The 18,158-nt window shown below is 27.0% G+C and overlaps 1 protein-coding gene across 2 annotated transcripts; it reads right to left on the bottom strand.

Moving 5' to 3' along the window:
- Positions 1-2,761: 2,761 nt before the first annotated feature.
- LOC132928685 (uncharacterized) lies at positions 2,762-16,533 on the bottom strand. 2 transcript variants are annotated; one of them, XM_060993522.1, is made up of 17 exons: positions 16,102-16,533; positions 14,492-14,580; positions 14,286-14,426; positions 14,073-14,218; positions 13,828-14,015; positions 13,613-13,746; positions 13,389-13,544; positions 13,225-13,300; positions 12,942-13,157; positions 12,165-12,518; positions 11,227-11,413; positions 9,291-9,505; positions 8,793-9,228; positions 7,121-7,644; positions 6,877-7,012; positions 5,723-6,115; positions 2,762-3,425 (listed from the first exon to the last, which is right to left on the bottom strand). In XM_060993522.1, the coding sequence occupies exons 1-17, from the start codon at positions 16,309-16,311 to the stop codon at positions 3,223-3,225; spliced, it is 3,804 nt and encodes a 1,267-aa protein (XP_060849505.1). In that variant the 5' UTR covers positions 16,312-16,533; the 3' UTR covers positions 2,762-3,222. The 2 variants fall into 2 exon arrangements, with proteins under 2 accessions (XP_060849505.1, XP_060849506.1); XM_060993523.1 differs by having other exon boundaries at positions 5,972-6,115.
- Between the last annotated feature and the right edge of the window lie 1,625 nt (positions 16,534-18,158).

The raw sequence follows: 18,158 nt of genomic DNA, 5'->3' as shown, positions 1-18,158 counted from the left end.
TTATTTTCATTAATCTCATGATTTTTAATATTTTTGCTAGATCCGAGAAAAATTGTGAATTATTTAATACCATTAAATGCCACTAGTGCCAGTGTTATCAAACATGTAGTCCGCGGGCTCTTGCCCATATAATACAAAAATATCAAAAACACCGATGCTAATAAAAATAAAATGTTGAATCGTTAAAATTTTCAGAAAAATTAGTTAGGTACAAAACAGCTATCTTCGATTGTTTTTTTTAACTTTTTACCAAAATATTAAATTAAATTAAAATATGAAATACTTGCAAGCCCTTGTCCCCGTGAGTCTTTTAAAAAAACATAATTAATTATTATATCTCCATTATTTCAGGAAATATTTCAATAGGTAGGTAAATGTAAATCCTCTTTACTGTATAAAATATATAAGTAATAGGTATATTACAACTTGATGAAGTAGTTACTGATTTTCCACTTATACTAAGTCGTATGGTTTCAGCGATTTGCCTAATAAATAACTCCGGAAATTTGGTCCCCGAAAAAATAACCCCATATGAGATTTTGTAAGATTTTAAATGATAATAATTGTATAATATTCAAAACTATAATGTATATTCATATTCTAATAAATACGTGTAAGTGTAACATTTTAATTTTTAAGTGAATTATGAGCATTTTCAAATAATTAATATTTTTCATACTCATAACTCACCTAAAAATTAAAAAATCCAACAAAAAAACACAGATTGTGTTCTTACTTAAAAGTTTGATAATAGATCAATTCACGCTAATATCAAAACTAAAAGCACACTTTATCTATAAGTCCTATATTTATACTTTATTGTTAAAATATGGACTTTCTAATCTTCCCATGCTACTTAGTAAATTAGTTTGAAATATCAATCATATATAAATAAAAATCGTATATAATATTAATAATATGTTAATTATAATGCATAAAAAAAAATTATTAATACCTATATTGATATTAGAGTGAATTGACCTGTTATCAAACTTTTAGGTAAGAACATAATCTGTGTTTTTTCGTTGGTTTTTTTACAATATTTTAATTTTTAGGTGAGTTATGAGTATGAAAAATATTAAATATTTTAAAACGCTCATAATTCACTTAAAAATTAAAGTATTTTATAAAATATCCACATACACGTATTTATTAGAATATAAATTTTAGTTTTGAATATTATACAATTATTATCATTTAAAATTTTACAAAATCTTATATGGAGTTATTTTTTCTGTGGTTATTTTTTTGCGGTATTGGTTTCAACAGAGCCGTGTTTAATGGAGGGCAAAGGGGGGCGGCAAATTTTATGATGTTTGATGGGGCGGCAACATAGCTTAACGCGACACTAAGTTTCAGACGCTTAATACCGACTTCTGATGCCCTATTTCTACTTATCTATATAGAATAAAATGTCTAGACGACTAGTGATTAGATAGCCAATGGATTGACATGCCGACAAGATGATTATAGACGTGCGCAGGTCTCTATTTCAGGGTATGCAGAAGGCCACTGGTACCACTATAATTATTTTTCTTACGCAAAAAAGGTTTTTTTCCCCGAGTCTATTTTCGCCCTTTAAGGGGCTTCAGAGTATGCATATCTACATATCCCCTGTGAACGCCTATGATAGTTTTCTAGTCTCGCCTAGTGTTTGCGAGCAGATCTTTGGATTTCATTTGTTATAGACACTAGTAGACAGCATCAGTTCACGGTGTAAATCTGATGGTAAAATTATGAAATACCTACAGCATATCGTGGGTTATTTTAATTACAACCTATAATCTATATAGGTACTAGGTAGGTTTAGATTCTACTAACGAACTTACGATGAATTTTTATTTTCAATTGAAAATAATAGTGTTTACACTTAATATTATTCGCAAATGTAAATGTACTTACCATTATTGTTACCGAGTATTTTAAGTAAATGTTAACTAAAGAAGAGTTATAACTAGGGCTGGAAATTTGATGCAATCTCATTTTTTTCCTGGTATTTTAAAGCGTAAGTACTGTAAATATAAAATGTGTCTCAGATAAAACCTTTTGACAATAGTATTATTTTCGTTTATGATATTTCACTTTTTATGCAGTTTTTTCAGAATTTTTCACAAAAATTTTATTATTCATATTTTTTATTGACTCTAATTAAAATATAGTTGATTTTTACTTACTTATTTTTGTAAAAATTATTGTTTATTACACAAAATGTTTGTTGAAATATTTCCACAAGTCCATAGAAATAATTTTTTTTTTATCAGAACAATAAAAACATACTTATGAAAATGTAAAAACAAACAAAAAATATAATTTAAATTTTGTTAATAAAGGATACAAAAGACTTATTTTTAAAATAAGTGATAAAAGCAGCTCAATTTAAAAAAAGTAACATACTTCTAGCCCTGCTAATTTTTTAAAAGATGAGCATTATCAGTCATTTGTATATCCTTTAAAAACTTTCATACTTTTTGTCAATAGATCCAAATGGTTTGATTAGCCAGATGTTAAATTAATAAATTATGCACAATTATTGTGATGAACTTCATATTAAGTACTAAATCCGATAATTTTTTCAGTTCCAAATGTTCCGATGCAATGATTGGTAATTATTTTTGTACTGAATACCTAGTTAATTTTAAACAATAATTAAAAAATATTATTAACCATCTACAACAACTCTTGAGTAAATTAAGTATAAAGGAGAATTCATTATTGCTAATGAATTAAATCATTGTGTTTAAACATGTAAATATACACAGTGTATTTTAAATATATGTACACCAAATTTATTTTCTTATTTGTTGACTTTTAACATAATACTAATAACAGGCGCTGATGTATGTAATATTATGTATATATAATATATATATACATATATATTCAAATACCATTTATTATAATATTATACAATCATTTTAAATGTGCTCAATGGTTTTGGTTCTACATCAATTGTTTGAAACATTCACTGATACAGCACAAATTATATCATGCATAGTAACATTAAAAAAAAAAAAAAATACTTATAAGTTAAGTCTGGGTCTAAAAATTACTTAAATTGTAAGTTTAACTTAAAATACGAATCACGTCAGACATATAAAAAAAAGGAAAATAGGTTTTTCAAAAGAGAGACAATGAAACACTGCAAGACTTACAGTTGAATATGAAAAATAATGAGGGATCTAAAGAACACAACGTATTTGAAAGGAGTGATAAAATGTAATGTTACACACACCCAACTGCAGCAGCTGCTGCCGCGGCGGTACTCTTTTTCTTCAAAACTATGTCCTTGATGTTCAGGTGTACCTTTTCTTTGCGCTGTGGCGGCACTGACTGCAAGCAAAACCGCTTAAATGCTTCTAATTCTCGTTCATCATCATCCATCTCTCCATCCTCCAGGTCTATGTCTTTTGGCTCGAACACGCTTTCTGCAAACGGCCACAAACACACTCATTTTTGGAGATTTACTTTCTCGATCTTAATTGTATATATATATATATAAGAAACCTAATAATTTGTTATATTTAATGAGTCTTGCTGTTTTTAAAAGTTAGATTTAAATTCTAAGGAAGTTGTAGTTGTGCTTGTATCATACATTCATGATATGAAACCTACTATTTTAGTTTATTTGTTACAAGTTTCGCAAAAAGGATAATACCATTGGCAGGAACTGATAGAAAATGTTACATTCTTTGGTTTGTACAAGCTAACGATCGAGAAAGCACGGTCCAAATTAATTTGGAATTAACTTAATAGACCCCACACAAGCAATGTGCTTTATGAAATTATACAAAAATAATATATTTATAATAATATATAAATATCAACACGTGCGAGTGTGAAATCCAAAACCATCAAGCAAATTATATTGTATAAAAGGATTGTTCTTTTTTTATTTATTCATATTTATATATATATATATTTTTTTAATAGCTGTTAATTATTTAATAGGAAAATGCTTGTAAGTAAAAAAAAAAAGCCTATTAAGAAATAAATAGTAAGAATACTTTAAATAAATATATATAATTGTCAACAATTATTTTCACAAAATGGATAAAAAAAACAAAAGAAAAACTCAACTCGTATCTTTGATACAAACAAAATAAAAGCAGACCTCTAGAGCTACCTAAAGAATAATGATTTTTGTTTGTTTATGTAACAATTACTAAACATAAAAAAAAAATAAACAAAAAATGTATAAAATAAAAAAACAAAATAAAATTATATTTTGAAAATTGGACTTTTTTAAAAATACTATTATTTGTGTTTATTTAAGTACAACAAAAATATAATTAAATAATTATTTTTCTGTCCAATGTTCAAACTTCAAACACTGTGAAATAAAAATAGTATAAATTGTCATAACTGATAGAAAAATTACACAAATCATCTAAATACAACGTTGTATAAAAAAATTATTTAATTGTTTAAGCAAATCAAAACACGAGTAAAAGCAAAAGAAATATTAATTAAAAAAATAATAATAATAATAAAGCTGCAAAAACAAGCATGCAACAAGTTTGAATCTTAATTATTGAGGCTAAAATTGCCATCACCATAAGAAAGCAGCCTATTTCAAATAAAAAGTATTTACATTTCATTGGACGTATAATTTGTACTATTTGTTAAAAACTTAAAATTATATAGATATTTATCACATAAATGAGGTAGATATTATACAAGTTTATAGTAGGCATTTGTTTTCAGTATTAAATAATTTAGTTGTAAGTGGACGTTCTATTTTATCAATTGTAACAGTTATATATTAATTTAACTTTAATGCTTATAATTTTTTTAGTTAATTGCAGCATTGATAGATACTTTTGTTAAATTGAAATCTATTTTGTATGTTTAAACTTTAAACTTTAAACATTGTAAACACAAGATTTGACAAATTATAAATTATTATATATTCATCTCATAGATGGGAATTTAAAAAGTTAATGCCACATTTTATTATTATGGTATCAGTTTCATGTTTACTGTTTAGTGTTTAAAATAACATTTATTTGTTTTATAACCAAACTGTCTATATAAAATAATTCAAATGGGTAGTAAAAAAATTATGTAATAAAAATATTTTTAACATTCAAAAGTATTGTTTTAAATTTTTTATGAGAAAAGTTAACGAAAACATGAAAATTTACTTCTATACATTATATAAGACACTAGGCTAATCCCAATATTAATGTTTTATTTGATTTAAACTACCTATAAGTTAATAAAACAAAATAATAATTCAAATAATGAATAAAAAATTTAAAAAATGTATAAAATATTTTGTCAGATCTATTGAAATAATGTTAGGCTATGGAGAATTGTAAGTTCTGTTAGTATTTTTAATAACATGTGTATTTCAATTTTATTCAACTTTTTAATGAATTTTTAATTTTTAATTTAAAATTTAAATAACCAATAAAAATAGTATTTTAATAAGTACTTTAGTGCTCAACATTTCAAAGGAATTATTACTTTAAAATTACCATTGTCATTTTATATAATTGTTGTAATTTAAAAGTTAAGAAATAACATAAACAAATTTCTTTACAAAACAAGTTAAAAAAATATTTTGGGTGATAATTTTGTTTTATACAAGTGTAATTTACTTTATACTCATATTAATTAAAAATTAAAAAAAGCTAGTTGCTATATATTACATAGGAAAAAATATGATTAAAGGATTTTTCATTTACAGGAAATTAGGGAAGACATCAGCAAAGCTCACCCTCAACATCCGTCTGTTTGGAGCCGCCCTTAACCCGACGGCGACGACGTCTTCGCTTACCAGACGGATTAGCGTTGTCGTCGTCGCCACCGTTAACTTGTAAGTCTTTATTTTCTGTCAGAATGGCATCATCATTGCGCTGGTACAGTGGATTTCTTATAGTAACCATACCACCATGCCTTTGAATAATCACTGGCAACGGCATAGTTCGTGGTGTGTTAGTTGGTATTTGTCCAGCGATGGTCTTACCTTCTTCACTACACGGATCTCTTGTCGATGATTTGTGAGTTATTGTAAAACCTGGTTGAATATTTTCTGAATTTGTGTCATCTAAGGTACCTCCATTGATTTTCTTACGGCGTCTATGACGTTTACTTGCTGCACCACTCCATTCTACAAAAAATTAATATTTTATATATATATAAAAAAAAAAAAACAGTAATTAATTAAAAAGCAAAAAATGTGTATTATAATTCATAATTCAATCAAAAATAAGTATACATTAGAAAATTATTTATAGAAGTTAAAATATTTTTAATTTTTACATTAGAAACGGTAATAATGACAATAGAAATTATGAAAATAGTTAATTTTGAGTTCTATCCAAATAATATGATTATTGTTCATAAGAAGTTAAAAAATACATCATTGATTACTATCTATCAATAATTTTAAAATGAACCAGTTTCAATAGTGTGCTGTTAGTTTTGATATTAAAGTGAATTGGCCTATTATAAAATTTAAAAGTAAGATTATTATCTAGGGCCCCATATATCCTTTTATTGATATTATTATTTTTAAGTAAACTATGATCATTTTAAAATATACAGTTTCAAAAATTGCATAACTTACTTAAAAATAATAATATCAATAAAAGGGTGTATGGGGTCACAGATAATAATCTTACCTTTAAATTTTATAATAGGTTAATTTATTCTAATATCAAAACCAACAGCACACTATTGAAATTAGTGAATGAAAATTAGTTAAGTCATACGTATGTAAGACGGAGACAATACATGCGCGGGTACTACGTTCTCTAAAAGACATCATTTTTAACACTACTACTATATGTAAAACACATATTTTTATTGAAATTCAAATTACTGTATGACTTAGAAGTTAAATAGTAGATTTTTTTTTAAATGAATTACCAGTTGATCCTTCATAATCATAACCATCAGTCTTAACAACAACAACATTATTTTGAGCATTTTGCTGCATATTAAAAGGTGTCATTGCAGCAGGCGAGGCAAATGGAAATTGTTGAGATGTCGATGCAGGTTTAGACTAAAACATAAAAAAAAAAAGTAAAATATATTATATACAATGCTAATAAAATATAATACATGTATTAGATGTATAATTGTATGAATCAAGTCTAACTATAAAACTGACCTTTTCAGTAGATTGTTGTATATCTCTTGGTGGTTTATAATCACAAGGGTCAAGTTTAGTAATAGTAATACCAGGTGGTAACTGTAATTTATCAATATCAATAGGAGCTGATGATGAGGATATTTTATTAACAGCTTCATTTATTTGTATAGCAGTTGGACTTGTAAGTGGCATTGGTTGAGATGGTGGTGGTAGAGGGCGAGTGAATACTTGATTATTATTACTTCGTTTTATTAACACTGTGTTAGGTTTTTGCTGAACAGAATTTGAAGTATTTGGCACTGGTGTAATGTTAACATCTGGCGAACAATACCATTTCATATTTGTTGGTAACTTTGGTGCATTTTTATTAGTAATTAAAACACTTTCTACTGGTTTTGAATTAAGTTGAGTTTCAGGTTGTTCAGGTTCAGGTTCAGTTTGTTTCTTTTTACGATTTCTACTTCTCTTTTTAATGGGTTTTTCTTCTATTCTATTTTGAGGCTGTTTATTTTTATCACACAATCTCTGAATTGCTTTAATAGCTAAAAATAAAAAGATACAATATATAAGTATAATTTATAAGTAATAAATAGAACACCTTAAGCAAAAATGAAAAGTTTATTAAGGACATACACAATACAAATACAATATTTATTATAGTATTGTGAAAGAAGAATGTTGTAATTTAGAGAAATAATTGTTAGACAATACAATCAATGAAAAATAAAACAGGGAATCTTGCTCCAGCTGTATAGTAGTTTTAAGTATACTTTTCATTAAATAGGTCACTGTAAAAGATGTGTTGAATTTGAGTATAATATTAAATAAAAAACCATTTTGAGAAAAAGGTTTCGTCTCTTATCAGATTTTTAGAATGACAACAAAAAATAAAAATAAATTTAATCGGGAACTGATATTAAACAAATATTTCTTGCTGCAGTTTTTTGATGGTTTTTTCAATATTAGAAAAAATACTAGGGATCAGCACAAGACAATTGCCCCATTAGTGGCTTAGTACTAAATATAATTTCAATTTATTTAATTTGAAACATATTTTATATATCATGACATATATACCAAAAACGAATCGCGGACGAAAAAAAATATAACGGAAATCCACCATAGTAGTATAGTTAGGTAATAGGTACCTATAATGATGACAAATTTCTATTTTTTTATTATCATTAGACATATATTTTTATTTTTAGTTTTAGTTTAGATTGACTTATTTATAAATAAAATAAAATTCATTGTTTGTTAAAATGTATTTTGATATTGTTGTTCTAATACTTATATGTTGTAATAAATTATATGATTATAAATGAAAATAAGAAAATATAAAAAAATATAATAATTAATAATATAATGTGTATAATAATATATAATGTCTATAAACATTTTTAAATTTTTTAAATAAATATTAATCATATAAAATATTTTGTGTTTTTGGACATTTTGTCCGACTATAAAAACTGAACCCAGACTATTTGTTCAACTTTTTTTAAAACGGACTTTTTGACCGATTACCACCAAAAACACATATCATTGTGAAATCTCCTGATCAGAATTTAGAATTGTTTTCTTTATTATATATATTATAATATTGTATGGTCAAATTAAACAATAACTGCTATTTCAGTTGTACAAAATAAATAAAATGTATAAAAGAAGTTATTAAAAATGTTCTCACCTTCGTTGTCATATAAAGTACACAAAACATCATCTTCAACTGCTCCTCTAAAAGTAATGGTTACTTTAGAACTATCTGAATCCCTCTTTATTGTTACCATTTTAGCACTCTCCACATCATCTTTCTTACATTTTTCATCTTTTTTAGTTGATATATTCTCTTTATTACCATTTCCCTGAGATTGCTTGTTTTTCTTTTTAGAAGATTGGGTATTTTGCTGCACTTGTTGCTTGGTTATTTGCTGAGTCTTAGGATTAGTAACTTGCTTTTGTTGCTGACTCTGTTTTTGCTGTTTGTTTTGATTTTTTCCTTTTTTCTTTTCTTTTTTTAACGCTTCTTCACGCTTCAGTCTTTCTATTTCTTGTTTTTTATGTTCTTCTTCAATTCTTTTACGCTCAGCCTCTTCTTCTTCTTTTTTTATTCTCTCCATTTCCTCCTATTTAAAATAAATAAAATTAAATACAGCTTTCATTAATTTAAAATATTTTAAAATTATACTTTTTTCTCTCTACGTCTAGCTTTTTTTGCAGCTCTTTTTTCATTAATTGCTTTATTGCCTTCAATAAAATTGACTATTTCATCGATAGGCTTTTCAGATAATTCTTTTAGAAAGTTTTCGGGTACATTTTCACTACTATATTTCATTTTTTCATTAATGACTTTGGTAACAATTAATGGCTCTACTTTTTGTTGTTGAACTCCGGTTACAGCACCTAAAAATAAATTAAATTAAATGTATAATTAGTAATAATAACTTTCAATTTTAAATATTGGTAACATTTAATGATCTTCAAAAAAAAATAAAATGTTATACAATACATCAAATGTTAGATTTAAATGATATATTAATACTTAATAGCAAAACCCAAACAAGTGTTGAGTTATAATTTGTTTTTTTCTTTAATATTTTAAAAAATGTTAATAAGGGCTAACTCCTTTATTTTTAATAATTAGTTTAATCTATATATGTACAAAATAATTAATTTTTATGTGGGCTTTGATTTGCATCAACTAGATACCCAAAAAACTCCCAAAACAAATAGTAACAAAACTTGAATTAATCAGATATAAAATTATTGTTAAATAAAATGTTATTTGTATTTGAAAAAAAATTATTTAATTACCTAAAATCTTCAATAATATTTGATACCAAAAATAAGATTTGGTAGCAATTGAGCAATTAATATATTCGTTTAATTCTATAGTTTATTTATACCAGGAATCTTGGAGATATTTTGATTATCAGAGAAGATAAAAAAAAGTAGTCTATACTTTTTATACTAAATTATTTATCACAATTATTATTTTATTAATATTTTATATAGAAATTATAATTTAAAATTGTATGCATTATATACACCTAATAAGTAAACTCAATGTTTGGAAAGAACAATTGTTCAAAACGTTCATGAACACACATTCATGCACATAGTGAACAAAACGCGAATTTCACTCTTTTTTTTCAAATAGAATCTGAATGTGAACTATGTTAATATTTTTAATGATTTTTAAGATTCTCAATTTATTTAACATTTAATAAATATATATATTATATATTTTATTTGACCCAGTCCCATCTCATGACTGTAAACTTAGTGCCCTAGTACTTGTTAAATTTTAAAATATATCAGATAATTATTAAAAATATAATTAAGATACTTTATAAAATGTTTATGCTCTTAAGTCTAATTCTAAATTGTTTTTTTATTTTTGGGACAAGTCATAAATGTTTATGGATTTTTATATTGATTGTAGGTAAACGATTTGTAAAAAAAAATATTTAAAAAAATGAAATGAATGCATTCATTTTTTTCATAGAATGTGAACATGAACAAATTCATTTTTTTAGTGAATGTTCCAAACACTGACTAAACCTTAATTTTTGTATTCAACACCAGATATATATAATAAGGTATTAATACACTAATGTATTAAAAGAATTGTAAACCAAAAACTCTGAATTCAATTATTTGTGATAAAAGACCTGGTATTATTTTTAAGCTAAGTATATATGGATGTGTTACTTTTAATCTACCAACACATATGCACCACCCAGTCTGCTATTTATGTACTATCCTATCAAATTTCAAACAAACAAATTAAACCTCTCTATACTAACAAATAACCTGTTTAATTTTTTAACATGGTTATAATGTATATAGACTTGAATTTTAGGTATTTATAACAATATTTTTAGGAACTTTTCTCAAGATTAGTGATTTGGATAAGATAGTACATTAGTTTTTAATCGTTTTTATACAAAACAGTACACAAAAAATATTAATGATAATAATATATATATACCTAAATAGACCTCATATATTACATTTTTATTTAAAATATAAGAATAATAAAGTAATAAAATTATAAATATAAATAATATATGCTTATATAATGTTTATAAAACTTACACTAATAATATATTTCTACTTACCAGTTTTATCAGCAACTGATTGAGGAATATTTTTAGGTGGATGAACAGGAAGTGGTCTATGCACATTAGGTTCTTTTTGTTTTTGTTTAATTGTTTCATTAGTTTGTTTGGCTTTTTTTAACAAATAAAGGTTTCTCAATCGATCTCTCATTTCTTGGTAATTACGACTAACTGGTGCAACAGAAGGCTGAAAATTGTTTTTAAATATTTAATTGTTGATTAGATATGAAGGTACAAAAATATCAGGATATTTTAATTATTTTATTAAAAACACTTATTGTTATAAAATATTAATGTTTTTGAAATATATATTTTTCACTTAATTTTAAGTTTTTACAAATACGATATTATTCAAAATTATTTTTTATTTATAACATTTTTACATTTTATCAATGATAAAATATATTATTAATTCCTTATACCAAAACAGAATATTTTTTGGAAAGTATTTTAAAAGTTGTAATAATTATAATTATGTTCAATAAGGTAAGGTAAGAACAGGGTACTCCAAAAAATATTGGTCAATTTTTCTACCAATCAAAAGTTATATTCTTAATAAACAAATCCTAAATTTGATTTTTATAAATAGAAATACTCCAAATATTTTGAATCAGAAGAATAATATAATATTAGTAAATTAATAATGTACTCAGAGCCGTGCCGGGGGGGGCGGCCTAGGGGGCAGGCACCCCGGGCACATGGTTTAAAGGGAGCGCCAAAAAAATTGAAATGCATAATGATAAATAAAATAGGAGGCGAATATTTTTAATTTTGCCCTGGGCGCCAAATCTTAACGGCACGGTTCTGAATGTAGTCATTCAAAAAAATAATAATAATAATAATAAAAACTGTTAGTAACAACTTTTTAATTAAGTAAAAAAATATTTTGAATAGATTTTAGATATAATATACACCATTATTATCATTTAAATACTTACAACTCCATGACCAAAAACTTCACAATAACAACAGTCACATTGCCTTGGACTTGAAGAAGAACGTTCTGAGCAGCTATCATCTTGACTTGATCGGCCTGAACTACATTCTGATGCTTCATCATGGTGATGCATACGTTTTACATGTTCAGTATGTTTATGACATGAATGACCATGTACTGGACGATTGTTTGGTTTAACTGTTGGCTCTGTAGGTTTATTTACTTGTGGATATGGGTATCGTCTTTTAGGTAACTGTTCTATTTCTACTTTACATGTTACATTTCTGTCTATGGTTGAAGGACATTTTACATTAACCACGGGTTTTGACTTAATTTGAGCATCTGAATTAAGTACCTTGAAAAAATATCAATGTTTTTACATTAGTTTAATAGAATCAAACAAAATTTGAAACATTTTAAAATCGTAATTAAATTAACATTACAAATTTCTGTCTAAAATGTGAATATTAGTTTAATATTTTATACAGTGAACACTGTTTTTTATAAACTTGACACATGAAAATGAAAAAAACACAATAGCTTCCACCTTGTGTTGCAATAATATTTACAACAGTTCTTTATCTATTCAAATATGTAAATAGTTAAAAAAAATTTACATTTATAATTTTAACAAAATAAATTGTAACATATATTCAAATAATAAGTAGTAATATGTACTAAAACCATTTTCAACGTAAATATAATATTATTTAGATAAATAGGTTTGACTTCATCAAAAAATGTATGTACAATTGAAAATAAAAAAAAATATTTTTACCTTTTTCCCAAGATTTTTAGTTATATTTCCTGTTAATACAGGCTTTTCATCTTCATCAGTAAATGTTTCACCACTATAAAAACATAACATTTTTTCTTTCATATTAGAGTATGAAAAAGTAATTGAATTGATTTCTTCGGTTTCTTGTAAATTAGTACATTTTCCATTCTGCACATACTGATCAAAATCAACAGAAGAATTTTTTCGAGTTTCCACCTATAAATAACAAATTGGTTATTACAATTTTTTTTGTACAAATTAAATATATTAATTGATTCATTACAGTATGTATGCAATCACAAAAATTAGAAACTCCGTCATCATCAATATCTTCACAATTATCATTATCTACTCTTTCCCTAAAAAAAAATAACAATAATAATAACAATTGTAAATTATTTTAAATTGTACAAAAATACAATTTAGTTTCATTAAATTAAAACTAACTGATACTCGGGAGCTGGAGATTGAGGTGGAGTTGGGATGGTAAGATCTATTACAAAATCATCATTTGGTGGCAGTGATGAAGAAAACAAGCCATTTTCTTCTTTTAACATAGTTTCTTTATATTTTTTTGCACCCATAGCCCAAACTTCATTACATCTATTTATAAGTAAAAATATTAAATAGTATTTGTTTAAATTTCATTTATTGTTTTAAAAAATTATTACTTGATATTATGAATACAAGTCCTTGCTTCTGCCCATTCTGATATATTAAGTTTTACCTCCTTTACAAATTTTGTATAATCATGGATTAAACTAGCACTCAATAAAGACTTTGACAATATCGGTATTGATAAGATCTATATAGAAAAAAAATGAATACCATTTAATAAAATAAATAAATAAATAAAATAAAATTTATCATAGATTTTAAAACATACTTGTTCTATAAACGTAGTTACAAGATGATATATCGTTCTATCAGCATAAAGTCTACTATGATACAAATATTGATTCATCATTCGCCACGATAAATTAAATTTTGATAAATGATATTCTTCAATAGGTTTAATAACATCTTTTAAATGATCAGTAGCAGCCATTAATCTTCGATAGCTGTCTAATAAACCTAATGACAAAATAAAAAGTGTTAATAGAAATTAATAAAATAATTAAAATAACTTACAAAATACAAAGACTTGAGGCATTTCTGGCGTTTCTTTATTCTTTTTTTCTAGTATTTGCACTTGCCTAGACCTTGCTTCTAATACAAATTCCATAACAAGGTTTTCAACATTTTGAAATACATGATAAGAATCACAACTTTTAGATCTAGAAAATTTAATATGATAATTCATTATTTTTTCTACATTATATTTTTAAAAATAAATAAATTTACTCATAAGCCGCTTCTTTAAAAATATTATGGGGGGGATAGCGTTCAACCTCAACACCATCCATTGCCATTCGATATACGGTACGAATGTAAGACATAAGAGAATTCCATTTTGTTTCCCATTTTTGCACTTCATTTTCTTCACTAGTGGTGAAAAACAACTATATAAGTAACATATAACATATTGGAAAATAAATTTATCTTATTACTTTAATTCTTTGTTTCTAATAAAATCACGAAAGTTATAGCAACAAGCCTTGTCTTTTTGATTTAAAAGGTTTCTACAATCTTTTTCAAGCTGAAACCCAAATACATAAATTATTAATGTTATTAAAATATAGGTAATTAAAATAATTTATAAATTTATATATACAAATTTTATTTTATTATAAATTAATGTATTTATTAGACATAAAATTTAAAATAATTTAAAAAGTACCTAATTAGTTATTTATTTAATAAATGTAAAAATACCATCATTCATCATACTATCATAGTACCTGTATTGACTGATGTGTTCTTATTAATAAGCAATAAAAGTTATTAAAATATTATTTAAATATTCAAATATATTTAATTTTTAATATTTTGAAACTGGTATATTGAAAAAATACCTATGTAAAAATTAGTAATTATTATCATTTCTCATTAAATACAATTAAATGAATAGAATTCTTTATATTTTTGGTAATCACTCTATGTATGATAATATCATATATTGCTACTTTATCTTAATTTGAAGAATGAATAAAAACCTATTTTAGTTTTAATGCTTTCAAAATATTTTAGATGTAAGTTATTTTACTTAGTTTTTGGAAGTGTACTATTTTATCAGTATTAATTTATAGTCTTATTAAAAAAAAAATAATATTTTTGAAAATAGTGATGATATACAAAAAAACTAAATTTCTAAAATATATTTCTTTAAATAAAATAAATAACAATAATATGTTTAAATTATAGTATGAAAAACATCTAATAATTATGTGAGTATTAGTTGTATGCATGTTATTGCAAAAACGTGTTACAGTTTACATAAGTGCAAGGAGAAAATGTAAGAAATTTGTGAAAATGTAATAGCTCAACATTAATTGGTATCCTTAGAATATATATAAATATGTTAAATACATATTTTATGAAAAATAGCTATGTTAAATGTTAAAAGCTTTTATGAACCAAACTAATAAGATGAAATAAAAAGCTTAACAGGATTAAATATTTAAATAACTATTTATGTACATTTGATATACAAAATGTATAGGAACCAATGATGAGCTACAAATACAATATAAGCCTATATACTATTAAGATTCATTAACACTGGGAATTTAAATTTAAAACAATAATAGAAACATAACGCTTGAACAGATCATCTTCGTAAGACATTCAAATAATTTAAAAAATACACACACACGTATATATATATATATATATTGTTTCGGACAAAAATAGAATCCTGCAATAATTAATAAACATAGGATTGATTTTTGTAAAATTAGATTATGTTAAACTTTTATAAATCACAAGTACGGTGCAAAGCCGATGGTAACGTCAACAACAGTACTTCTTATCGTCACCAGGCCAGACCGCCTTATGCCACAAACAGTACCCACAACAAAAACGAACGGTCGTACAATAAGTAAAACTCGAACAGTCGCCGTTCAAAGAATATCAATGATCGCACCCGACGCCGGCACGCGACACATGGACAACTCGTCAACAAACGTTGTCGACGGCCAGACAAGAGCGGCCGCGACTCAACAGATAACTCCCGTCCCGTGTAACGACAAACCACATCGCTGCGCGAACGCGTCCGTACCTGTTCGTGTCGCTGATCCTTGTTTTCGTGGTTGAAAACGGCCGTGTCTTCGTTGACGCTGCCGATTCCGCCGCCGTCGATGCTGATGCCGCCGCCGTCGCCGCCACCGTTGTAGTCGCCACAATTGTTGTGCTGCGCCGCCGATTGACAGACGGCCGCTTGCGGGCCGTTCGCACCGTCGGTCGCGTTCACCGCAACGGTAATGCTCATGGTTTTCGCTTAATTTCAAGGGAAAAAAAACTGTATCTCTTGTAACGAAAAAAAGGATTCTCGTATGCGCGCGCGCGTATGTGTGCGAGTGTGAGCGTAAATGTGTGGTGGTCGGTGGATATGTATAGTATGATGATGATATCGCGTCTCGGGGACACACGGGGTAAATGGACGCGATCGGTCACGCACGCACAACAACAACGCGTCGCACGCCTGATAACAGAGACGGAGATATAGCGAGCGGATGGCGTCTGCGGCAGTCTTGTGGTGGCGGAGCGTAGTAGTAATAGTAGTAGTGGTAGTGGTGGTAGTAGTAGTAGTAGTAGTAGTAGTAGTAGTAGTAGTAGTAGTAGCAGTAGTAGTAGTGTTGTTGTTGGAACAACATCACGACTCCTCCTCCTCCTCCTCCTCCACAACATCGTAACGACGGTGCTGCACCGACGACGGCGGTGATATTGTGCATTTATGCGCCCGGCGGCGGCATCGTCAAAGTGCAGAGCCAGACGGTGCGCTGTGCGCGCACTGACACTGAAAATTGCAATGGCCAGTGGCTACTGGGCACTGGCTGTTGGCTCCGTGCGCTCGACACGATACTCGTCGTGATGCAATAGTTTGCGGCTTATTTTACACGAGAGAACACAAAGCAATCGGTCAGAGAAATAATAATTTTAATATTAAGTCGTCAGTGATATTAATATTTACCGGACAAAAACCTATCTGTATAATAATTTTGGATTGCGACGTTATTATATTGGTCATCACAATCACGCTTTAGTCTGTCACGTATAGGCGCAATTTGAGGGGGGCTTGGGTACACCCCCAATTTTTAAATTAGCACCAGCAAATTGTTTCATGTTAATTTAGATTTTAATAGTAACAGGTATCAATAACCTCAAGATAACATTATAAAAAAAGATAGAGGAGCTTCATCAGCACCCTCCGTTTTTTCACTGAAATGGCGCCCCTGCTGTCACATTGACTGCACAAATAAAGGTGTTATGAAACAAGTTACGATAATATATTTTATGTTATCGTTCACTTTTGAGAGTTGGTACGCAAACAATTCGACCGTCGGTGTTCGGCTAGTCGTCTATCGAACTCCTTAATTTGCTAAAATTAATTAGCATTCCCGATAGACATATAGTTAGGTACTTACTAGTTATTACCTACCACCTACGCAAATAAGGTCTAAAACCGAAATACTAATTATTATTATTGTGTAAATGTAAAATAAAGGTTCTTTGCAACGCCACAGGTTTACATAGTCTATAACGGACTACTGTCTACTATTAATTATATTATAATGTTCATCGTGATTCGTGACATGGTCCATAGTATAGACTCTATACTAATGACTAAACCCTTTGGCCTATTCAAGTGGTCACAGGATACGAATTACCGTTTGTTCCAAACCCAATTTGTTCAAATTGAATTAATATCCAAAATGTACATTTGTTTCAAGAAATGTTTGTCCTAAACACCATTTGTCCCACAATTATCCATGTCATATTGTCACTATAGCACGGCTAAAGAACAAAGATACTATTTAGATAGTATTTTTATTCTATAAGCTTTGGTCACTAACACGATTTAAGATATAAATGATCACTATTCACTAGCCAGTAGCCAATATATAGGTATTTATTCTAGGTACGTAACTATAAATTGGAGTCTCCGGGGCAGTATTAAGTAAGTGTTAGCCCTCATAAATTTATTTTACCAAAATTCTTCAATTTTTAATTTATAAAAAAACAAATAGTTTTTATTATTATTTATTTTTAGTTTATATAATTAATGCAAAAATGCAATTTTATATATTATACATACTATGTATGTAGGTCTTACTC

This window comes from Rhopalosiphum padi, chromosome 4 (assembly GCF_020882245.1).
Source record: "Rhopalosiphum padi isolate XX-2018 chromosome 4, ASM2088224v1, whole genome shotgun sequence".
Lineage (NCBI taxonomy): Eukaryota > Metazoa > Arthropoda > Insecta > Hemiptera > Aphididae > Rhopalosiphum > Rhopalosiphum padi.
Note: the sequence above shows the minus strand (reverse complement) of the source record. Positions and strands in the feature narration are given on the sequence as shown.